At 41.0% G+C, this 25,525-nt stretch overlaps 1 protein-coding gene across 1 annotated transcript in view; it reads left to right on the forward strand.

Annotated features, from left to right (window-relative positions):
- LOC134529557 (uncharacterized) overlaps positions 1 to 25,525 on the forward strand; it is a 43,622-nt gene that overhangs the window by 14,253 nt on the left and 3,844 nt on the right. Inside the window, exons 2-3 of the mRNA XM_063363776.1 lie at positions 16,078 to 16,356; positions 21,896 to 22,158. Of these exons, the coding sequence (XP_063219846.1) occupies positions 16,078 to 16,356; positions 21,896 to 22,158 (542 nt within the window). The remainder of the gene's footprint in view (positions 1 to 16,077; positions 16,357 to 21,895; positions 22,159 to 25,525) is intronic.

The following is a 25,525-nucleotide window of genomic DNA, read 5'->3' on the forward strand; positions in this document are numbered from 1 at the left end:
GACAGCTCCCGCCTGGAAGAATATCGCTTGGCGACTAACCGAGGGTCTTCTTCACGGGAAACGTCTCCACTTCTTCTCAAGAGACGCCTAGGCTGGCCATCACAAACTGCGGTGCCTCTCTATCCTTGAAGACGCGAGGCCAGCGGGCCTAAGCAACTTTTCCCGGCTGACAGAAAACTGGCGAGGCGCAGACAGCTCCCGCCTGGAAGAATATCGCTTGGCGACTAACCGAGGGTCTTCTTCACGGGAAACGTCTCCACTTCTTCTCAAGAGACGCCTAGGCTGGCCATCACAAACTGCGGTGCCTCTCTATCCTTGAAGACGCGAGGCCAGCGGGCCTAAGCAACTTTTCCCGGCTGACAGAAAACTGGCGAGGCGCAGACAGCTCCCGCCTGGAAGAATATCGCTTGGCGACTAACCGAGGGTCTTCTTCACGGGAAACGTCTCCACTTCTTCTCAAGAGACGCCTAGGCTGGCCATCACAAACTGCGGTGCCTCTCTATCCTTGAAGACGCGAGGCCAGCGGGCCTAAGCAACTTTTCCCGGCTGACAGAAAACTGGCGAGGCGCAGACAGCTCCCGCCTGGAAGAATATCGCTTGGCGACTAACCGAGGGTCTTCTTCACGGGAAACGTCTCCACTTCTTCTCAAGAGACGCCTAGCCTGGCCATCACAAACTGCGGTGCCTCTCTATCCTTGAAGACGCGAGGCCAGCGGGCCTAAGCAACTTTTCCCGGCTGACAGAAAACTGGCGAGGCGCAGACAGCTCCCGCCTGGAAGAATATCGCTTGGCGACTAACCGAGGGTCTTCTTCACGGGAAACGTCTCCACTTCTTCTCAAGAGACGCCTAGCCTGGCCATCACAAACTGCGGTGCCTCTCTATCCTTGAAGACGCGAGGCCAGCGGGCCTAAGCAACTTTTCCCGGCTGACAGAAAACTGGCGAGGCGCAGACAGCTCCCGCCTGGAAGAATATCGCTTGGCGACTAACCGAGGGTCTTCTTCACGGGAAACGTCTCCACTTCTTCTCAAGAGACGCCTAGCCTGGCCATCACAAACTGCGGTGCCTCTCTATCCTTGAAGACGCGAGGCCAGCGGGCCTAAGCAACTTTTCCCGGCTGACAGAAAACTGGCGAGGCGCAGACAGCTCCCGCCTGGAAGAATATCGCTTGGCGACTAACCGAGGGTCTTCTTCACGGGAAACGTCTCCACTTCTTCTCAAGAGACGCCTAGCCTGGCCATCACAAGCTGCGGTGCCTCTCTATCCTTGAAGACGCGAGGCCAGCGGGCCTAAGCAACTTTTCCCGGCTGACAGAAAACTGGCGAGGCGCAGACAGCTCCCGCCTGGAAGAATATCGCTTGGCGACTAACCGAGGGTCTTCTTCACGGGAAACGTCTCCACTTCTTCTCAAGAGACGCCTAGGCTGGCCATCACAAACTGCGGTGCCTCTCTATCCTTGAAGACGCGAGGCCAGCGGGCCTAAGCAACTTTTCCCGGCTGACAGAAAACTGGCGAGGCGCAGACAGCTCCCGCCTGGAAGAATATCGCTTGGCGACTAACCGAGGGTCTTCTTCACGGGAAACGTCTCCACTTCTTCTCAAGAGACGCCTAGGCTGGCCATCACAAACTGCGGTGCCTCTCTATCCTTGAAGACGCGAGGCCAGCGGGCCTAAGCAACTTTTCCCGGCTGACAGAAAACTGGCGAGGCGCAGACAGCTCCCGCCTGGAAGAATATCGCTTGGCGACTAACCGAGGGTCTTCTTCACGGGAAACGTCTCCACTTCTTCTCAAGAGACGCCTAGCCTGGCCATCACAAACTGCGGTGCCTCTCTATCCTTGAAGACGCGAGGCCAGCGGGCCTAAGCAACTTTTCCCGGCTGACAGAAAACTGGCGAGGCGCAGACAGCTCCCGCCTGGAAGAATATCGCTTGGCGACTAACCGAGGGTCTTCTTCACGGGAAACGTCTCCACTTCTTCTCAAGAGACGCCTAGCCTGGCCATCACAAACTGCGGTGCCTCTCTATCCTTGAAGACGCGAGGCCAGCGGGCCTAAGCAACTTTTCCCGGCTGACAGAAAACTGGCGAGGCGCAGACAGCTCCCGCCTGGAAGAATATCGCTTGGCGACTAACCGAGGGTCTTCTTCACGGGAAACGTCTCCACTTCTTCTCAAGAGACGCCTAGGCTGGCCATCACAAACTGCGGTGCCTCTCTATCCTTGAAGACGCGAGGCCAGCGGGCCTAAGCAACTTTTCCCGGCTGACAGAAAACTGGCGAGGCGCAGACAGCTCCCGCCTGGAAGAATATCGCTTGGCGACTAACCGAGGGTCTTCTTCACGGGAAACGTCTCCACTTCTTCTCAAGAGACGCCTAGGCTGGCCATCACAAACTGCGGTGCCTCTCTATCCTTGAAGACGCGAGGCCAGCGGGCCTAAGCAACTTTTCCCGGCTGACAGAAAACTGGCGAGGCGCAGACAGCTCCCGCCTGGAAGAATATCGCTTGGCTACTAACCGAGGGTCTTCTTCACGGGAAACGTCTCCACTTCTTCTCAAGAGACGCCTAGGCTGGCCATCACAAACTGCGGTGCCTCTCTATCCTTGAAGACGCGAGGCCAGCGGGCCTAAGCAACTTTTCCCGGCTGACAGAAAACTGGCGAGGCGCAGACAGCTCCCGCCTGGAAGAATATCGCTTGGCGACTAACCGAGGGTCTTCTTCACGGGAAACGTCTCCACTTCTTCTCAAGAGACGCCTAGGCTGGCCATCACAAACTGCGGTGCCTCTCTATCCTTGAAGACGCGAGGCCAGCGGGCCTAAGCAACTTTTCCCGGCTGACAGAAAACTGGCGAGGCGCAGACAGCTCCCGCCTGGAAGAATATCGCTTGGCGACTAACCGAGGGTCTTCTTCACGGGAAACGTCTCCACTTCTTCTCAAGAGACGCCTAGGCTGGCCATCACAAACTGCGGTGCCTCTCTATCCTTGAAGACGCGAGGCCAGCGGGCCTAAGCAACTTTTCCCGGCTGACAGAAAACTGGCGAGGCGCAGACAGCTCCCGCCTGGAAGAATATCGCTTGGCGACTAACCGAGGGTCTTCTTCACGGGAAACGTCTCCACTTCTTCTCAAGAGACGCCTAGGCTGGCCATCACAAACTGCGGTGCCTCTCTATCCTTGAAGACGCGAGGCCAGCGGGCCTAAGCAACTTTTCCCGGCTGACAGAAAACTGGCGAGGCGCAGACAGCTCCCGCCTGGAAGAATATCGCTTGGCGACTAACCGAGGGTCTTCTTCACGGGAAACGTCTCCACTTCTTCTCAAGAGACGCCTAGGCTGGCCATCACAAACTGCGGTGCCTCTCTATCCTTGAAGACGCGAGGCCAGCGGGCCTAAGCAACTTTTCCCGGCTGACAGAAAACTGGCGAGGCGCAGACAGCTCCCGCCTGGAAGAATATCGCTTGGCGACTAACCGAGGGTCTTCTTCACGGGAAACGTCTCCACTTCTTCTCAAGAGACGCCTAGGCTGGCCATCACAAACTGCGGTGCCTCTCTATCCTTGAAGACGCGAGGCCAGCGGGCCTAAGCAACTTTTCCCGGCTGACAGAAAACTGGCGAGGCGCAGACAGCTCCCGCCTGGAAGAATATCGCTTGGCGACTAACCGAGGGTCTTCTTCACGGGAAACGTCTCCACTTCTTCTCAAGAGACGCCTAGCCTGGCCATCACAAACTGCGGTGCCTCTCTATCCTTGAAGACGCGAGGCCAGCGGGCCTAAGCAACTTTTCCCGGCTGACAGAAAACTGGCGAGGCGCAGACAGCTCCCGCCTGGAAGAATATCGCTTGGCGACTAACCGAGGGTCTTCTTCACGGGAAACGTCTCCACTTCTTCTCAAGAGACGCCTAGGCAGGCCATCACAAACTGCGGTGCCTCTCTATCCTTGAAGACGCGAGGCCAGCGGGCCTAAGCAACTTTTCCCGGCTGACAGAAAACTGGCGAGGCGCAGACAGCTCCCGCCTGGAAGAATATCGCTTGGCGACTAACCGAGGGTCTTCTTCACGGGAAACGTCTCCACTTCTTCTCAAGAGACGCCTAGGCTGGCCATCACAAACTGCGGTGCCTCTCTATCCTTGAAGACGCGAGGCCAGCGGGCCTAAGCAACTTTTCCCGGCTGACAGAAAACTGGCGAGGCGCAGACAGCTCCCGCCTGGAAGAATATCGCTTGGCGACTAACCGAGGGTCTTCTTCACGGGAAACGTCTCCACTTCTTCTCAAGAGACGCCTAGGCTGGCCATCACAAACTGCGGTGCCTCTCTATCCTTGAAGACGCGAGGCCAGCGGGCCTAAGCAACTTTTCCCGGCTGACAGAAAACTGGCGAGGCGCAGACAGCTCCCGCCTGGAAGAATATCGCTTGGCGACTAACCGAGGGTCTTCTTCACGGGAAACGTCTCCACTTCTTCTCAAGAGACGCCTAGGCTGGCCATCACAAACTGCGGTGCCTCTCTATCCTTGAAGACGCGAGGCCAGCGGGCCTAAGCAACTTTTCCCGGCTGACAGAAAACTGGCGAGGCGCAGACAGCTCCCGCCTGGAAGAATATCGCTTGGCGACTAACCGAGGGTCTTCTTCACGGGAAACGTCTCCACTTCTTCTCAAGAGACGCCTAGGCTGGCCATCACAAACTGCGGTGCCTCTCTATCCTTGAAGACGCGAGGCCAGCGGGCCTAAGCAACTTTTCCCGGCTGACAGAAAACTGGCGAGGCGCAGACAGCTCCCGCCTGGAAGAATATCGCTTGGCGACTAACCGAGGGTCTTCTTCACGGGAAACGTCTCCACTTCTTCTCAAGAGACGCCTAGCCTGGCCATCACAAACTGCGGTGCCTCTCTATCCTTGAAGACGCGAGGCCAGCGGGCCTAAGCAACTTTTCCCGGCTGACAGAAAACTGGCGAGGCGCAGACAGCTCCCGCCTGGAAGAATATCGCTTGGCGACTAACCGAGGGTCTTCTTCACGGGAAACGTCTCCACTTCTTCTCAAGAGACGCCTAGCCTGGCCATCACAAACTGCGGTGTCTCTCTATCCTTTTTTCTATCCTTTTAAAGTAAAAATAACGGTTTGGTATTCAAATATTTTGATCCGAACAATACAATTGTAGTTTTAATGACTTTTTCAATCAATTCGGTCCAAAATAAATTTTTTTACGTAGTTACACAAAGCACTAATAATTTTCTTTTATATATATATATATATATATATATATATATATATATATATATTTGTGTCTATAATTTTAAAGTAGGAAGAGACAAATTACGTTTTTATTAAAATTGATGTATGACGCAGTTTCTTAATTGTTTAAAAAATAAAAATTTATCTAAAAAAATTAATTCATATTTCCGAAATATTTTTGAGCGATAAATGTTTCTGAGTTTATTGCAGGCTATTGTGAAGAGCTCTGCGGAAAAGACATTGGTGATAACATTTTTATATAATAGAGCGAGGGGCTGAATTCGACCGACAATTTTTGGATGCAGGTTCGTTACGAAAAAATAAGTTGAAAACCTCTGTAGGTCTAAAGTGCTTCCCAAAGCTGGTATATGTCTTTGAAGTTGAACCTGAACAACATTTTTTTATTGTAAACAATAAAGAAAAAATGTCAGATTTAATACTTACTGCCTGGATTATATTTACTTTAATGAAGTTCTACAACCACCGCAAATTTTGTGTCTGTAGAAAAATTAGCTCATTAAAATAATTGGGGTCAGTAACACGTCCCAAAAAAATGTGGAAAATAAAGGTGCTACTTCCAATTATTTCACTGAAATAATTTTGCTACAGCCACAAAATTCGCGGTGGTTGTAAAACATCATTCAGTTAAATATAATTCAGAAGGTCAATGTTCCATTTGCAAAAAATTTCTCTATTATTTACAATAAAATGTAATATAGCCCCAAATTCAAAACGTACATGTTTATTCCGTATTTTTAAAATGCATGTAAGAATAAATTATAATTCAGTGTAAAAACTCTTTATAACGTCACTCGATTTAACGTAAAACTCCTTAAACGTCGACATTGCTTAACTTTGGTTGGTTTACCTTTTTTTCTATACAATAATACTTTCTATATAGCGTCAAGCTCACTCTATTTAACGACAACAATACGGCATTATAAATCATTAAGCAGTACTTTCTAAGTTGCCGAAGTTGATAAGAACTGCAGCTGTGTACGTTCTCTTCTTTGCTGTTTAGTTGTATTATCTAGCACGTGTTTACTTCGACTGACGTACCGGAGATTCTAAGTAATTTTTTCTTTTGTTTTTGTATGATGAACTTGCACATGTTTACCTCGGTCACTAGACTTTTGTCAAGTTGTTACACGTTATCATTATCGCAATTGCTTACAGACTTTCGAACTGTAAACATGGCGAGGAAACGAAAATCTTTATGTATTGACTAAAAAATTTTATTAATACGCTCAATAGAGGCGGGAGAAAAGATCAGTGATGTTGGAAGACGCTTTGGATTTAGCCGCTCTACCGTGCCTACAATATGAATAATCTGCTAAGAAATGAAAGAAACCTCAATACGAAGATCTGGATCAAGCGATGTTATCGTGGTTTTATAGACATGTAAAATGTGTACTATATAAGTAAATACATATTATTATAGAATAGTAAAATGATATCTTTTATTTCTCTCCATTTAACGACCACTCTCTATAACGCCGAAAAATGCTCAGTCCGTTAGTGTCGTTGTTTAGAGTTTATACTGTATATCATTTGCCAGGAAACCCCATTCTACAGTAATTGAAATATTTCAGAACACGTAATGTTTCTCCATAAAACCCCTAAAAATGTTTATAAGAGCATACTTCTGTACAAAAAAAAAACACAAAATTTACCTAAACCCGACAAATATGTTCTTCCTCAATATTTGAATTTGGAACTCAATACATAATAATGTGAAGTCCTAAGATGTTATATATTTTTAGAGTTCCTACCCCGTGTAGTTAGGTACCACAATCTCTGACGTGTAAAACTCTTGCAGTAAGTATAAGACTGCCAAAAAACTTTATTGAACTATTTTGCGTAGATTTTTTAAATTTCTGTAAGCATCGGAGGAAGATTTGAAAAATATTGTAACTTTTTCAAAAACTTAGTAAAACAGTATCATTTCTAATATTAATATATTGTAGTATTTTATCAAATATTAATTTAATTCATTTTGCTGATTAAAAAATCCTTGAATCTATTGCATGTATAATTTTCCCATTGATTATCCCCCTTAATCCGAACTAAATTGTTGTCTCTCCTACTGTGGGATCGTTATTTTGATTAGACAGCGGTGATTTACTTTTACTGTTGAATATGCACCGCGTCAAATTATTTATTGATATTTAACTAAACAAAAAGTAAAGTTTAGATTGTCTTTTGAATACAACCCACATAATTGTGACAGTTGTGTCGTTGAGCCGTAAATGAGTTAAGTAACTCTTACTAACGTTAAGTAACTCTTCCTCCATTTGAATTTTGACGGGCTGCTAGTCCTCGAGGCCGTGTTCGTGAAGCGATTTTTCCGCCTGGATTGCTTCAGTCATCAGCGGGAACAGGCTGGTATTCATGAAGCCCGGATTGGTAGGCCTGCTCTGCTGGACGCGCGCCAGCCGTTGTTGTCGGCCGAGATGTACCAACGTGCGTCGGGCGCCAGCCGCGAGTTCGCTGCCCAAAAACTTGATGGAAATTGTGTCGTAGTCGGCGAGTTACCATGTAGGCTAACTATCCCGGCCCGGTCGCCTTTCACTTTCTCCCCGGCCGGAGTCACGTGACAGGCCACCACACACCACCGCTGTTTATTGAATTACTGTCGCCCAACTGCCGCCGGCTGGCTGGGCTGGTGGGGCGCAGGTCTCGGCAGTCTCGTGGCAGAGAGGATGGCTGGTCAGCCAGGCGGGGCGACGGAAGACTGCCATACTGGAAAACTACCATAATTACAGAATTCCGCCTGACCTTTTCGAAAAAGGCGGAAAAGTACCATAAAGGAAAACTGCCATAACGAGATGGAATTCTGCCATATTTTCTTATACACTCCATGGAATGAGTACAATTGCTTTGCTTTCGAAGTAGTGTATAGAATACTTCACTAGGTAGCGCTGTTAACCCCCTAGCTGTTTCTTAGGTTAACTTAAAAGGCTACAGATAGCACGTCATAAATCAACTCAACAGATCGCGCACCAGTAGAAACAAATGTTTCCAAAAATGGGTTGTAGGAAGCAGCACTGTATACTTATAAAAACTATCTGTAAAAAAAAATATGGCACTATTCCTCCTGTTTTGACGGAGGGCGACGGAACACTGCCACACTGGAAAACTACCATAATGAGATAATTACGCCTGGAGGCGACGGAAAAGTGCCATAACGGAAAACTACCATAAGTTAAAATGCAACCATACAGTCCTAATACTCGAACGACAAGAGTAAATCGTGTCTGTTATCTTAAGAAAGAACTTGTAGAAATAAGCAGCATACAAAGTCTTGTGATTCTAATTGATGCGTTAACTCCAGGTCACTAGTTGAAATTAAATGCAATCTAGAGACCGAAAATCACAATTACCTGACAACCGACGGACGTGCCACGACAGATTGTCACAATCAGGTGTATAGCCATCTATAGTACTGATGTGGCAAATCGATTGATTTTATTTTACGCCACGTCTATCAAAAGAATATAAAATAAACTTAAACATGCATGATTTCACAAAAATATGTTAACGTTACTACGTCATTAATAATGCCCACATTATGTTTCTGATGGGCTGTTGGGGTTCAATTTTCGTGGACTGACTTCACTACGACTTTACTTCATCGTTGGGTTATTCTGTTTGCAGTTGTGCACCGTAAATTTTCTTTGTAAATGGAAGAGAAATATTCACGTAAACTTACATATTTGTTAATTTGTACATTTACATGAAAATAACTGTATCACTACAAAATAGTGTTACCATTTATGCTTTGTGTTGCCCCAGTACCTCCAATATTTAAAGTTATTTGCAAACCGTTGTTTGAATAGCTTTCCAGTATTAGCTGCGCATATTAAGCACGGTAAAACAAAAGAAAACCAATTAATGAATATTCAATCAATTATATTTTTTATGGGTTCAAAAATAAATTTATGCCGAATGAACACATCAATTAAAGTATAAAATTATTAGTTAATTTTTGTAAGAAATACTAAATTATACCGTGATAAACCGTTTTTCATATATACAAAAATAACCAAAGCCATGTGATGTACAAAGTTATAATATCTTTCTTTTAGTATTGCAAACAATTCCTTGTCAACTGGTTTCCAATAGAATCTTTTGTAATAGTACTGAAAATTCAATTCTGTGAGTTGTCCAAAGTAGTTTTCGTCTTTATTTACTGTTCTAGTTGCTACTGTCTCGTCGTTGTTAGCCCACTTTGTCCGTCTGTGCTGTAATAATACCAATTCTTTCTACGTAATTTTCTGTGCTGTCTATGTTTTAAAAGTTTTGATGTTCTCTGATTTTCACTTGTTTTCTGTGTGTTTGCACATTAATCTTTCTTGTCTGTTATTGAGGTTTCTTATGACACACATTGTAATCAGTAATTGTGTATGTCCTAAATGATATATATAATCAATCTTCCCAATTGCAATAACCCTTAAAAAAAAATATTGTTTTATTTGGTATTCGAAACCTCTACGTTTGCAAAAATAAAATGTATTTAAAATAAAATTACATATTTTTTCGTAATAATCTGAAATATCAAGTGTAGTATGTATAAAGTATTTAATTTCATAGCGAAATTATTATATATACTTAAGTTTTAAAACGGAAGGAAAGGTTCGAACATAATAGTTTAAAACAACAAAATTATAAGAAAAGTGAAATCTCTTGTTGAAGGATATTTTACTTTCGACGGAAATAAACACGCACAACCATTAAATTAACTTTTGATACTGTAACAGTCAAAACATAATACATGTTTTATACTATTACACGTAGAAATATTACACAACCAAAATATTTAAAACACCGTATTCCAACTTTTGTTACAATTAAAATTACAAATAATTAAATAGCTATGTCACTGCGATGTGCAAAAATAATTAAAAAACTGTCTGTGGTTGTGTACTCAAAGAAGTTCATGTTTAATAATGCCGATAATTTAATTAAGTTTCTGAGTGTTTCATGGTATGAAATAAAACATTGTGCTCCTGCTAAACTCTGATTTATGCTCCTGCTAAACAAGAATTCTGTACTCAGGAGTACTGCAAGTTCCAATTAAATATAATGGTATTCAAATAATGTGAACATTTCTAAATAAGTAAGAAAATCTCACAATAGTAGTGTCATCTAAATTCTTAGTCTTCACAAAATGATCGATTTAAGGTCAGTACTATCATTACCTGAAATCCCGGCGATGTCAGTATGAAAATGTATCTTTTAATTTGACATCTCCAACACTATCATATATTTATTACTTAATTTAAGATTTTGGGAAACCCTTTTGAAATATAAAAATATATCAAGTTTACACTCATCAGACACCTCAGGCAGCCGCGACCAGGTATGTAAGCCAACGATGTATTACATAAATGCGTAATAGTGTTAATATAATTATGATCGCAGAGAAACGACGCAATGCTGCCATTCCTAAAGAAGAATATCGTTTATAATATTTTTTTAATTACTTAAAAATTTAAAATTCATATGTTAAAACACATTGATAATAAAACCAGTTCAAAATTCAAACACTGAAATTGTCACTGCAACCAGCCAAAACAACGATCTAATCAAATAGCAAAAACATACACAAAAACATCATTTAAAAAGTTCAGAGATTTTAAGTAATAAATATTTCACATGTTAGTTGCTTCAAAAACTCACAGTTTACAAATTACCAAAATTGCAATAGCATTTACGTGAGTGTATAGTCACTGAGTTGACCCAAGGAGAAAATTCCTTAAGGTTAGGTGTTAATGCCAACAGTGAAACAAAAAGATAACTTTTCTGTGGCTTTAAAACCAAATAAATTAAACGTGTTTACAATAACTTCATGCTTGTAAGCACACACATATTTTAACTAAACACATTCTTTTAATATCCAACATTTATTTCAAAATAACTTTACCATCGACAGTGCAAGCTCCTACATATATTTTTACTAGTCTTTATTTCTATGTAATGATTGTACAGCGGGACTGTAAGTTTGTTTGCAGGAAATCGACTAAAAAAATGCCAGACCAGTTATACAAATTACATTTCACTGTTATGAAATTACGTAATTCATGCTGAACGAACATCACAATGAAGTGGTCCTCACCCCGGCCGCCTCCCCTCCTTTCCCCCTCCTTCCTCACCGCAGTGCTGTGACGTCACTTTGTGTGTGCACCACCCCTCTTATGCTTGGCGCATGCGCTGTAGTCGGCGAGGCCTCCACCTTCTTTTAGGCCTGATTTTGAGTAATGCGTTGGGAGCCTCACCCTTGCATGGCCGAGTTCAACTTAAAGTTTCAGTTTGTTAATTATTTCCATGGGTCGCCATAAGTGTGTGTTGTACGATGGCTGCAGTAAAGTAACGCAAATTTACTTCATGTATTTTTTTCTTTATTATTTATTTTATTTGGATCGCCATCATCTAAATATAATTGTATAAATTGTCGACGAACGACCACGAGGCCATGCAGGAAGTGAGAGTGTCCCGGACGCCAATTTTTCAGCATATTTAACTTATTTTTGTTTCTTTTCATTTTTGCTTCGTTCACTGTTATGTCATGGAGGTTTTCTTGTGCCTGTCGCGATTCTCTTGTGCGTGCTGCGTGTCAACGCTTGTTCATGACGTAAAGATTCTAATGACACTAGCTTTTGTCAAAGCATTCACGTCATGCTTTTCGTAATTGAATACTACCTTGGAGCAGTACAGGCTCGTATAACTTTTTGATGTATCTGTACTTTAGGTATAACTTGTTACGTGTAAACGTGCATGCGTGCATCGTAATTGTTAATTGTTTTAAATTCTTTTAATATTTATTATAGGCTAATGATTCATATATTTAGTGTGTCTTGAATGGCTACAGCCACAAGGGATATTATTAATGTGTATTGGCTTAATCTTGACATGCCAATTAATAACCATTACGTGTAAATTTCCCTAAGCTGTTCAAATTTTTTTATAACATGTATCACGTTGTGCATATGTTTTTTGTTTGCCTTTTTCATGTTTTTGAATAATCATAGCCGAAACTTACCTAACAAGTAATTTCTTAATTACTTTATAACACACATTTTTTTGTGCTCTGCACTGTGGGTATGAGGCTACCTTACCTGGTTTATAATGATTGTTTTGACTTTCTCGCCGTCTTGTAGTCTGTCGGGACTCGTGCAGTCCCGGGACGCTACAATAAGAACACACAAGTTTGTTCGTTAGCGAGGTTAGATGTTACTGCACGTACTGCACGTGTAATAACATCATGTCAGTGTTAAGAAGACTGCAAGTATCCGCTCTACCACTCTGGCTCTGGGGTAGAGCGCCTGCCTTGTGACTTGTAGGACCCGGGTTCGCGCCCCGGTTTCTCGAAGGCGGATTGCTTCAGGCAGATGGCGGCATTTGTCTGAAGGAATACAATACCTTGCAGCATGTCAGGTTACCAAAGAAATGGTGGGTAGTAAAAAAAAACTTTCTAGGGTGGCTTCCAATATTGGGGAGCCCGTTTCTTTTCTTAGGGCTCCCCATACTGTACGGTGGCCATTCCGGGGGTTTCTCCGGGGTCGCGGAGTTTTGCTAAAATATATTTTTTTTTAGTTCTGTAGCGTTTTAGTTTTTAGTAACTGTAGCATTATCATTCCACCATGTTATAAATAAAGCTGATACAAACTTTTAAAACATTTTTTTTTTTTTTTGCTTTTGTACATAACATATTTGAATTAAGTGTGTATCGGCCAGTGTGTGGGTCGCACGTGGAGATGTATATATCACGTTTTGAAATTTTAATTTCTACTTCGTTAGGACCGTATGTAACTGTCTGATCGCGCACCATGCCTCAGCCAAATTTGGTGAGCCAATACCAAAACCATCCCGGATATTTAGTCACGAAAAGAAATATCCACAACTTTAAAATTACGTTGCAATCAGGGGATTACATCATCGATAACACAAAATTCACTGCGTGTTAGTCCAGTACAACCGTAACTTTTTAACACTAAACTTTTGAGAATTATATAAAACAATTACTTTTCATACTTAGCTCAGCACATTAATTTTTTTACACAAGGTAAGCATATAAATTTATTCAGTGGAAAAGATATTCAAATTATAAAAATATACGTCATATGATCAAAACCATATAAAACATGAAGGTTATGCTTACTATAAACACACACTAAACTGTATACAAACAATACAGTAAACAAATACACAATATAAAATACATTAACTTAAGGAAAGCATAAAGTTACATCCAAGAGACTGTCCTTCCATTGTAAATTTTTATTATTAACACATAGATATCAGATTGATGAACTGGACAAAACATGCAATAAATGCAAAGCAAATAAATTGAATTTTATGCCAAATGAATTATATTGCTCTGCTGACAAGGTTTGTTTTGACATTCCTGCGGCACCACAACCAATTCAATATTTGTTACAGGATAATAATCTGCTCTCGGAAAATTTCTTAAAAAATTAAAACCAGACGATTCAACCAACACCTTATTTCAAATGACTTAATCTTGAGCCCCCATTTAAAGCCCTGGGGTAAGTTTTGCCTTTGGTTAGACGTTCACTTCCTCCAAAATACAGCAATCATAATTATATACTAACATTTTTTTCAGAAGCATATAAGAGGAGTTTAAAATAAATTATTGTGAATAATCTTAATATGTAGAATCAATTGTATAGGTTAAAGTAATACTTCAATAACACAATCATTACATTCAAGGTTTCAAAGCCAACTTGGACAAAGGTTTTAATTAGAGAATATACATATACTGTAATAATACACGAGCTTGAAAAGTCAGTCAAGTTTTACCCCCACCCCGGGAATTGAACGATCAACTGCCGAAATGTTACGCTCATGGGTAGACAGGAATTGTGATAGTTTATGATGAACTTTCACTGTCAAATATATGTGGCGCACTCTACTGTCATAGATGGCTCCACCGTCCCCTTAAGTCTTTCTCTGTGTGATGAGCGACTTAAAACCACGTCTTAACTGTTTACATTGTGTACAAAACAGTTATGCTAAGGATAATGCACAGCTGCATAAATACACCTAAAATCACTGTCTGTCTTCGAATTACACTCAAAACCTATTACGCATAGGTATCCTAGAGGATTTTCGGTACTTTATGGATTAATACAATGCCACGCGTTTCATGGATGACTCTAAGTAGCAAACAGTCTTGACGAAATTGGCCTTCACACGCAGTTTCAACGGTGTATGTCCTTTTCCAGGTCATTATTTTATTTTTACCTTTAGCACTGTTAAATAATAGACTATTTGAGTGGCCGAACTTCAATAAAAAGAAGAAAATAAGTGCATACGTACTTTTTGCACACTTAGCTGGTAAAGTTGTATTTTTAACATTTTAGTGCAGTACGGATAAGAAGAACCAAATTGAATAAAAAACTGAAAAATTTTGGGTGTAAAGGTGGCTACTGCCATGTGTAGTTTTTATTTCTTTCAGACAGATTTATTTAATTTTATTAAACCTTTTAAAATTATAAAAATTCTAATGATTTTAAAAGGCCCGGTAAAATTTTTTTTTTTTTCAGAAAGAAATTAAACCATATCACATAGCAGCCAGCAAAATTGAGTTTAAACATAAAAACTTTCCGTTTTATATTCCATTTCATTCTCTTTATACATAATACAAAAAAAATTAAAAATGGAACTTTGCCAGTTAACTATGCAAAATGTATGCGATATATATTTTTATATTCATTTTGTGAAAGTTCGGCCACTCAAAATTTTGTCAAGTTTAACCGTGAGGAACGTAAATATAAAATAATAATGACTTGGAATGAACATACACACTTAAAGGCAAATTACTTGAAATTCAGAGATGATGGGATAATAATGTGCCAGTTTTACTTCTTATTCTACCATAGAAAAAAATAAGACGGTTCTTGATTACACCAACACATTTAATTGCTCTTCTGCATAATTTATTCAAGGAAAGATGCTATCTCGCTTGAAACTTCTAGAGTTTTAAGTCATTTATTAATATTTATTTCACAGTATTTACAAACGCAATACTAAGTAACTGTTCGTCTATTTTAAGGTTGAAACAGTAACGACATCCTCGCAATTGCCTCCGCGTCATCGTGTGACTCGCAGACACTGTCTCTCTCTGTTGCCTGCGCGCGACCTTCATGTGTCACGGTGTCTACGAGTCTAAACTTCATGCGAGGTTCATTCATGTAGATGGTTTATGTTTCAACACCAAAGTAGATTCACAGTTAATTACTGTTCTCTGTGTGATGCGTTGTGAATATTATAACTAATAATTGTCTTAAAACTGAAATAAAGGTCAATTATTAATATTCCAGAAAGGCTTTGTAGATAAAAGAAATCTGCATTATTGTCAGTTCTGCTTAAGTAGGAACATAGTGCTGTTACTCCCCGTTCTCCATTGTCGCCAAGACAATTTTTGAGTACCTAATTAGTCTAATAAGAACTCATGGTGCGAATTTCTGACATAATGTAGGTGCATAGAATTGGCATGTGCTTGATAATGAGGGATTTATGATTTGGTATTGTTAGAAGCATAAAGTAATAAAACTTACATAATTTTGCTCTGTGGTAGTGTCTGTGGTGGACAGAGAGAGAGTTCGCAATAGCAAACCGGGGTCAGACTTAGGCTTGTTATGATTATGCTTTACCCGCCTTTTTTGAGTTCATACTTTTTCACATCATTATTTTGATTTTAGGGCAATTGCTCCAAATGTTCCATGTTATGTTTTGATGAAAATTTTGTCACGCGACATATGCTCTATGGTACCTGCTACCGGCAAGTATTGTTGTTTGATTTACGGCGTCATGCTCACTGCCCAACTGCTTGGCCGCAGATGCTGCTGTCCGCGCTGGTGCTGCTACTCGCCCCCAGCTGCCTGGGTAGCCCGCTGCACGGGCGAGGCTACGGCGGCCACGAGTGCTACGGCGGCGGCTACTCGCCGCTGTACGACAGCTACCTGCCGCCGGTGTGCAGCCCCATCGCCGTGCTGGCCGAGCAGCCGTACAGCGTGGCCGACACGCTGGCGCCCGTGCCGCTGCTGACGGTGCCGCAGGCCAGCCTCAAGCTGGTGCGCGACCCTGCCCACCTGCACGGCGCCACGCCCGCCGACCAGGTTCGTCACACCCGCCGACCAGGTTTATACACCCGCCGACCAGGTTTATACACCCGCCGACCAGGTTTATACACCCGCCGACCAGGTTCGTCACACCCGCCGACCAGGTTTATACACCCGCCGACCAGGTTCGTCACACCCGCCGACCAGGTTTATACACCCGTCGACCAGGTTCGTCACACCCGCGGACCAGGTTTATACACCCGCCGACCAGGTTCGTCACACCCGTGGACCAGGTTCGTCACACACGCGGACCAGTTTCGTTAGTAGTATGTAAATGTTCCTCCAGCGCCTGGTGCCGGTGCGAGGATTTAGGGTTGTGTCCGCCATCTTGGATTGTTACATAACGGCGGCCATTTTTGGTGTTAAAATGACACATTATTCCTCAAAAACGACTTAAAATTCCACAACATTTCTATAAGTTATCCTATTTCAAGAGAAAAATTCCCGTTACGAGGGAACATTTTCCGTTTTTATTCCAGAAAAATTTGAAATGTCCCAAAATTTGCTTAAATTCCCCCATAGCCAAGCCACCCTAAGCTGCTGGCGGGAAGCTCTGACCTTGATCTCAGTCGCCAATGTTGCACTTTTCGTTACGGCCTCCATCTTGAAATTCCGTAAATAGTATCCGATTTTAACAAGAAAAAAAATAAAATTTATAAAAAGGTAAAACAATTTTGATTAAATAATTTCGCCATTTAAGTTTGTCACCATCTTGGATACAAAAACATTACACTTTTCTTTATTGTTGTCATCTGGGACGTGTATGACATCATCGTTGCACTTGTCGTTTAGACCGCTTCTTGGATTCTAGAATGTTGTAATTTTCTTTACGGCAGCCAAATTGAAAATTCGTAATTATTAACCAATTTCAACAGGAAAAAATTTAAAATTCATAAAAACATTCACTTAATACAATTTTATTTTAAAAGCACACTTACGACATGGTGTCCTCGGTTCGATTCCGACGAGGTAATTCGATTAAAAATGACAACGGATTCTTCTTCCACGGAAGCCACCGGCAGACTGACCTCCCACCAATAATGTCAAGGCAAATATTACGCCAGACAGTGTAATGTCATGGCAGCCATCTTTGATCCACCATCTTGTTGTCGTCTCGTGGAGTTCGCCATTTCTTTTTCGTCTGCTGGAGGGTGCTGCAGTCATATTAGTTTAATTTTGCCTGATTGAGCGCATAAGTATTTATTAAGGTGGCGTCGGCCATCTTGTCAGCCGTCTTGGCCACCATATTGAATTAGTAAATATTGAGCTGGAAATTCGGAAAAATTCTATATCATCAAAATAATTTTTTTTAATTTACTGACTGATTCAACCGATATCCAACTTCGATTCGATCTTTGATAAATACGAAAAAGGTAATTTAATTAAAATACCAGAAAAGTGACAGATTCAAGAAATAAAACAATAAAGTTCAAACAAAAAATGTATCACGGAAATTCTACAAGTACAAAAAAAAGCAAACACAAGCGTTTCTCATTTTCTACAGTCTTCTTAAGAGGCCACTCCAGTGTTTCAGGGGCACTACGCAACCCGCGTTAACCTCATAAGATTCAATGCTATTTTCATTTTGCTTCTAACTTATTAACTAATATAGATTTCGAAATGATGCTTGCTTGATATGTAAGACAACGATGCTCTTATCAAAGCCCCTTTCTTCAAAAAGTGCATAAATTATGGTTCAAACCTAGACAATACACTTATGCATATTAGTAAAGATTAGTATAAAACCATAATTTATGCACGTTTTTGAAGAAAGGGGCTTTGATAAGAGCATCGCTGTCTTACATATCAAGCAAGCATCATTTCTAAATCTATATTAGTTAATAAGTTATAAGCAAAATGAAAATATCATTGAATCTTATGAGTTTAACGTGGGTTGCGTAGTGCCCCTGAAACACTGGAGTGGCCTCTTAAAGGCGAAGCGAGACCTTTACATTACTTGACATGTGTTTGCAGTAGCCAGGCACGTAATCGGTAACCAGACAAACCCAGTTGGTGGTTAGGCACTTCCAGTTGGTGGTTAGGCTAACACGACCAGTAGGTGGCCAGGCGCATCCAGTTGGTGGTCAAACACACCCTGTCAGTCGCCAAGAGATATTTTTCGTCGATACTCGGCGAACATTTTTAACAGATCATGTGCAAAATCATTCGCATAGGCCAAGTGGGTAAATTTAAACTAATATGACTGCAGCACCCTCCAGCATACGAAAATGAACTGGCGAACTCCACGAGACGACAAAAATATGGCGGATCCAAGATGGCTGCCATGACATTATACTGTCTGGCGTAATATATGCCTTGACATTAGTGGTGGGAGGTCAGTCTGCCGGTGGCTTCCGTGGAGGAAGGATCCGTTGTCATTTTTAATCGAATTACCTCGTCGGAATCTAACCGAGGACACCATGTCGTAAGTGCGCTTTTAAAATAAAATTGTATTAAGTGAATTTTTAATAAATTTTAAAAATGTTCCCGTTAAAATTGGTTAATAATTACGAATTTTCAATTTGGCTGCCCTAACAAAAATTACATTCTAGAATCCAAGAAGCGGTCTAAACGAAAAGTGCAACGATGATGTCATACACGTTCCAGATGGCAACCGTAATGAAAAGTGTAATGTTCCTGTATCCAAAATGGTGACAAACTTAAATGGCGAAATTATTAAATCAAAATGTATTAACTTTTTATAAATTTTATTTTTTTCTTGTTAAAATCGGATAATATTTACGGAATTTCAAGATGGCGGCCGTAACGAAAAGTGCAACATTGGCGACTGAGGTCAAGGTCAAAGCTTCCCACCAGCATCTTAGGGAGACTTGGCCATGAGGGAATTTAAGCAACTTTTGGGACATTTCAAATTTTTCTGGAATAAAAACGGAAAATTTTCCCTTGTAACGGGAATTTTTCCCTCGAAATAGGCTAATTTATAGGAATTTTGGGGGATTTGAGACATTTTTGAGGTATTTCAAGTCATTTGACACCAAAAATGGCCGCCATTATGTAACAATCCAAGATGACGGGCACAATCCTCAATCCTCGCACCAGCACCAGGCACCGGAGGAACATTTACATAGGTACTACTTCCGTTACACCCGCGGAACAGGTTCGTTACACCCGCAGACCAGGTTTTCACACCCACATACAAGGTTCATTACACCCGCAGACCAGTTCCGTTGTGGGCATGCAGCGAACTCGCTCTGCAAACACTTTATTTCTTTACACACGAACCACTGCAAAGGCACATTTATGCAAACAAATTTTGTTAAAATCAACATTGGCAATAAAAAAAACTTGTTTGTCATAAAATAATGAAACAACTTTCTAATTGTGAAGGTAGTAATTAGGTAAACCAATCTAAATTATTTTGACCACAAAAAATCATGAATGCCCACAATTTAAAAAAAAACTTGAATAAAGTAATTGCTAGTAGTATAAATTACGTTAGTTAATATTATCGATGTTGTGAAGTTAAAGCATTTAATTTTAACAAAAAATGCCACTAAGAATATTTTTATCTTATAAAGAATTTTTTTTTCTGTGTATTAAGGTAAAGTTTGCTCAAAAGCTGGTCAGTGGAAAAATTTTTGTTCCAACACTAAATTGAGGGATTTGGCAGTAGACCTTTTAAAACGTGTCATGAACTACAGTTGGCACATTGTTGTGGTTATAAAATCGCACATCACTGTTTGCATCCAAAAGTGATTGATATTCCTAACAGCCCACTCTAATAATTGATACGACAGGAACCAAAAGACTGAAGAACAATATAAACCTACAAAATATGTCATGATCCAATTAAAAACAAATGTATTACAACAGAAAAAACATAACCACTACAAAGCAAATATAAATTATTTTAAATCGTTCGTGTGCAACATAAACCAACAGGCATCAGCGCAATAGAAACGGATATAATGTCTCAGAATGCTATGGTAACAGTAGAGCATAGAATAAACCAAAAAATCACATCCATAAAAACTTAATTCAGCACTTAAATTTGCTAAACGTGATAGCGTAATCATACAATGACATCTTTCGCTAAATAAAACCTATGCCATAAAATGTATAATTAAAAATCAGCAAGATTTAAATGTAAGATTTTATGTTATGTGGCAGGAAACACCATGTGCAGTGAACTATAAATTATATTTTGTAGTCATAAACCAGGGCGGTATCAGAAAAAGTAGGCTATTGAGAGGGAATAATTTCTAACTATCCCATTTATTTTGAAGAGTACATTTATTAATTACTTTTTTTTAATCTGAGGGGGTAAGAAGCCAAGGGGTGCAAGTGACTTTATTAAAAATAATAGAGTTAGGGCCTAAGTGCTGTTATGGATAATTAATACATGCAAAATGATGGTGACAAAGGGCTACAAGTAAATGTCTATCATGTGCTGAGATCTAACGCTGTAAGAATCAACTACTTAAATAATCAATTGTTTGCTCTTAATTTTAAACGGCTTTTTCACAATATGATGAAATTGTCTCTTGTACCCCTTCAATTCTCATCCCCTATTTTACTTCAGCAGCCACGACCTTGTAACACAATGTTCCTGGTCTGGCATCTAAATAAGTCCACCATTAACTAGAGTTTGTGGTTCATGTTCCATAATTTAATTGTTAAAACATCTAATTTAATTTCAATGAATATATGATAGACTAAAAAATTCTGACTTTTGGCTCCTTTAGCCAAACACGCCGAAGTGTTTCCCATCACATATGAGTATCGGTAGTGTATATTGTATGTTCTAGGACTATAAAACTTAATTTGAATTTGGCCAAAAATAACCTCGAATAACATGATTTGAGGTTTTTAGATGACCTTCACGACATCTTCCAAAAGATTGTACAAAAATGTGGAAATATCGAACTTTTACACCACTTATATTTCATCAGATGCAAGCAAACCACGGTTGTGGTTATTCTTTGCATTTATGGACATATGAAATTATTGCATTCTTGTTTTTTTACCTGTCAGCAATCACTCTATCTCTCTTCCCCCCCCCCTTCTTTTTCTCCTCGTGGTGAAGTTGACCCACTAGTTTCTGAGTATTTTTTCTAGACAACACACACACACTTACACACAATGTGCGGAAAACTTTCATACCTGTATTAAATGAGTACATAATTGAAAAGGCGAAGCAAATATTTCAAGGTAGTATAATTGTTATAGTTAATCCCAGCTAATCTGAACCATTTTTAATTATTTTAAAGTGGTTCCATTTTGCTAAGAAGCCATTGGAGTATTGAGCTATGTGTCTGATATGTTGTAAGTTCCAACATGTGTAATACCGGAAATATTAAATTTCGAATATTGGACAATTATGTAATGGAATGACTATAACAATTGGAATAAAAGTTATTTAGTATCACTCTAATTCTCTATGTAAACACAAATTAAGTACCTAATATCGATTGGATTGGTCTATTTACTATGGGATGACAAATTACACCTTCAAAATTAATCAAACTTTATATAATGTATGGTGTTAACAAGTTTCAATATTTGTGTGTTACAGTTCCATGGAATGATTCCTGCCATCAAAGTGTATCTGCAAAGACCGATGATGGTGTCGTCTCCAGAGAGCGTCATCTCTTTCCCATCCGATTTCACCGTGGTACACGACGGACTGCCCATACTGCTGTCGGTGTCCGCAGTGATCGCCCCTCTGCCGGCTGGAGCCTACCTAGCGGCCGGACATCCCATAGCCATCAGAGTGCTGTATGCGCTCTCAGTCAGTCCCGTGCAACAACAGCCCTTCCACTACTACTTGCCCAACAGGTAGGCTGTGCCTCTTTACTGTCTGATACACCTCCTCCATGCTAGAGGAATATGATACCAGCAACTTCCACTACTACTTGCCCAACAGGTAGGCTGTGCCTCTTAACTGTCTGATACACCCTCTCCATGCTAGGGGAATATGACATGATCAACTTCCACTACTAATTGTCCAACAGGTATGCTGTACCTCTTAACTGTATGATACACCCCCTCCATGTTAGAGGAATTTTATACCAGAAACTTTCACTACTGCATGCCCAACAGATAGGCTGTGCATCTTTTTTGTATCATACACCCCGTCCATGCTAGTAGAATTTGGTACCAGCAACTTTCATTGATGTTTTCCCAAAAGGTAGGCATTGCCTCTTTACTGCCCAATACATCTCCTCCATGCTAGAAGGATTTGATGAAGCAACTTCCACTACTACTTTCCCAACAGTTAGGCTGTACTTATTTACTGCCTGATATATCCCTTTATAATAGAGAAATTAATACCAACAACTTCCACTCCTACTTGCCCAATAGGTGGGTTTTGCATTTTCACTGCCTTATACAACCCTTTAATGCTAGAGGTTGAAGATTAAGCTTTAAGGTTGTTGGGTAACATCACAGTAATCGTAAATTAAGTAATATTTAGGGGGTTGAGACCACAACTACAAAACTTTATCACTCTAATAAATTGTTTCAACAAAATATCTGCCAATTTAAAACTTATCTGCTCTTCACAAAATAACAATTTTAATCGCAGAGATTAAGTAATGTTACAGACAGCCACATCGCTAACTTTAATAATTGTTAATAACACATTTAAGGATAAAATACATAAATGTGTAAAACAGCAGCAGCTTCGTATAATCAAAATAGGTTTTCATGTAACTACTACTCAATTTAGTTTATTTGGCACCACTAAAATGCTGAATGTAAGTTCATTTGGCTGAATACAGTCGCTTCCCCCCTCCCACCATCCTTACTGACACGATACTGGTACAAGGCGAACAGTGACGCAGATTGAGAGCGTGTGTACATGTTATGTGAGCGATAACTGCAATGCCTATGACAAATTGTAGGTCTTTCATGACCTCAGAGCATCAGTTGAGGAAATAAAAGTCGCTACTTCACAATAGGTGCTCATCGATGTTCTGGGAATATATGTCCTTTGTCTTTTGTACGAAATGGGTGCCATTTTCTCCCGAAACTCTCGCGCAGACCACTAGAGGGAGCAAGAGAGGAGGGGGTGTAAACGAGGAGGAGAGGGAAACAACAATATATAGCACGGTGATGAACGATCTATGCCAGCTGTGTTTGGCCATGCACCAAATCGACTGGATATTGTAGTGGGACACACCATGGTGTCGCCGAGTGATATTCTTGGCTCCACGGAGGTCAAGTGGTCGAACCATTATCTTCTCACTAATGCTGGACTCTCTTCAAGGTCCAAACAAGGTTTCCCTTGAGTGCCATCAACTGATGGATTTTATAGGTGGACACTCGCTTTCCCAATCAATGGATTCTGTACCACATACTAGCACTATGAATAATAATGAAAATAAACACACCTTTAAGCATTTTTGCCTAGGGGAGTAGTAATTAATAAACTAAGAATATTAACCCATACCTTGTTGGCCACATTGCCGAGAAAATGAAACTTTGAGCCCACACACATCCTTAAACATTTCAGACTTGTGGTAAATCCCTCGCACATTGTCACCAGGGGCTTATTATTCTTGGCCCATACAATTATTCTAGGTAAGGTTTTCCTCACCATAATACACTCTGTGCCTTATTCTCCAGGAACTTACAAGAGACTACAGTCACTGGCAGTCAGCACTTTAAACAGGGCATTCCAGAGAAGTAGGCTCACAGCAGAGCTTTGCTCATAATCCTATTATTTGTTCAATTTATTTATTCTGGTTGTGGCTTACGAGTTCATGCATAAATACAGCCCCTGATGACGATCAGAATGACCATGAGCATATTTTCGGTAGATCTCGTATTAAGGCACAAGAGGGTCGTAGGCTCCAAGTATTATCGAATGTCCCTGAGTTTTTCAGTGTCATGGCTATGGAATGAGCATACATCACTGAATTCACTTATTGTTGCTGTAGACTACATATTCGTTATTTTATTATCACCTGAAACCACGCCTATTAGTGTTAATTCCTCGTGTTTGTAAATGGTTTGTCAGCCTATACTACTAACAATAGGGTCGGTCATAAGTGTTGTCAAGGACATGTAGGAGTCAAACAGGGATATGCCTTTAGCATTCCCCTTATCCAAAATTATCAACCATCATTTTTATAGGTGTCGGGAAATTACCTTCTTATGAGATCTAACTTAACAGCTAAAGGAGGTCAGACCTCAAAGTAGCAAATACATCGCAGAATATTCATATCATGAAATGATCAAGTCAATTGTATTCTTAGCTTTCAAGTTTTTCATCATCCTCGAGGGTTCTTTCATTAAGAAAGATCTTAGTACTTGGTATCTGGAAGCTCTTCCAAATAAGCTCACTCGATCTTGAGCAACACAACCTCATTCTCTCCTAAACATTTTGTTAAAGTAAAAAGTCTTTGAACTATTTTTGATATCATTCATCTAGCATCCCTAATCAAAAAACCTGGAAATTTATAGCAAAGTCTTGTTTCATGGATACAAAATCCATAGACTTTGCTACTTTTACCTTTGATTATTTCACCAGTGCTGTTTAGCAAGTGAGTGCTACAGAACTTACAGGCTAACATAAGTGGGTCAATGTATGCTGTGATACTGATAGACATAGATTAAACACACAATATAGACATTTTCATGACGTTGCACGTGGGACCAACATTGGCTTACTTTAGCTAACACCACACTGTAATTAAAATTAAGTAACGGATGCCCAGTATGTTTGTTTACAAATGGTTGAGCAAATATTACAGTTTATTCTTTAAATTATCAAAATAAAAAATTAATTACTTGTAGAACATACAAATGTACCATGACCTACGTGTCTGACTATTCAGCTCCAGGCTTAAGTGTTGTATGAGTGTGTGGTGCTAGGCTGAAGGTCTGGTCGTGTGCAGGAGGTCAGTGAAGATGATTATCCCAATGTCGGTCACGGCGACCCCGCCGCTGCCCAGCCGCCCGCAGCAGACCATCCCGCCTACCATACCTTGTACAGCTGTTGTTGTTGTTGTTGTACACGAGTGTACGGGGCGAGGCTGAAGGGCTGTTGGTGTGCAGGAGGCCGGCGACAGTGACTGCCCCTGTGGCGGTGACGGCGACCCCGCCGCTGCCCAGCCGCCCGCAGCAGACCATCCCGCCTACCATACCTTGTACAGTTGTTGTTGTTGTTGTTGTTGTTGTTGTTGTACACGAGTGTACG

Source organism: Bacillus rossius, chromosome 2 (assembly GCF_032445375.1).
Source record: "Bacillus rossius redtenbacheri isolate Brsri chromosome 2, Brsri_v3, whole genome shotgun sequence".
In the NCBI taxonomy this organism is placed as follows: domain Eukaryota; kingdom Metazoa; phylum Arthropoda; class Insecta; order Phasmatodea; family Bacillidae; genus Bacillus; species Bacillus rossius.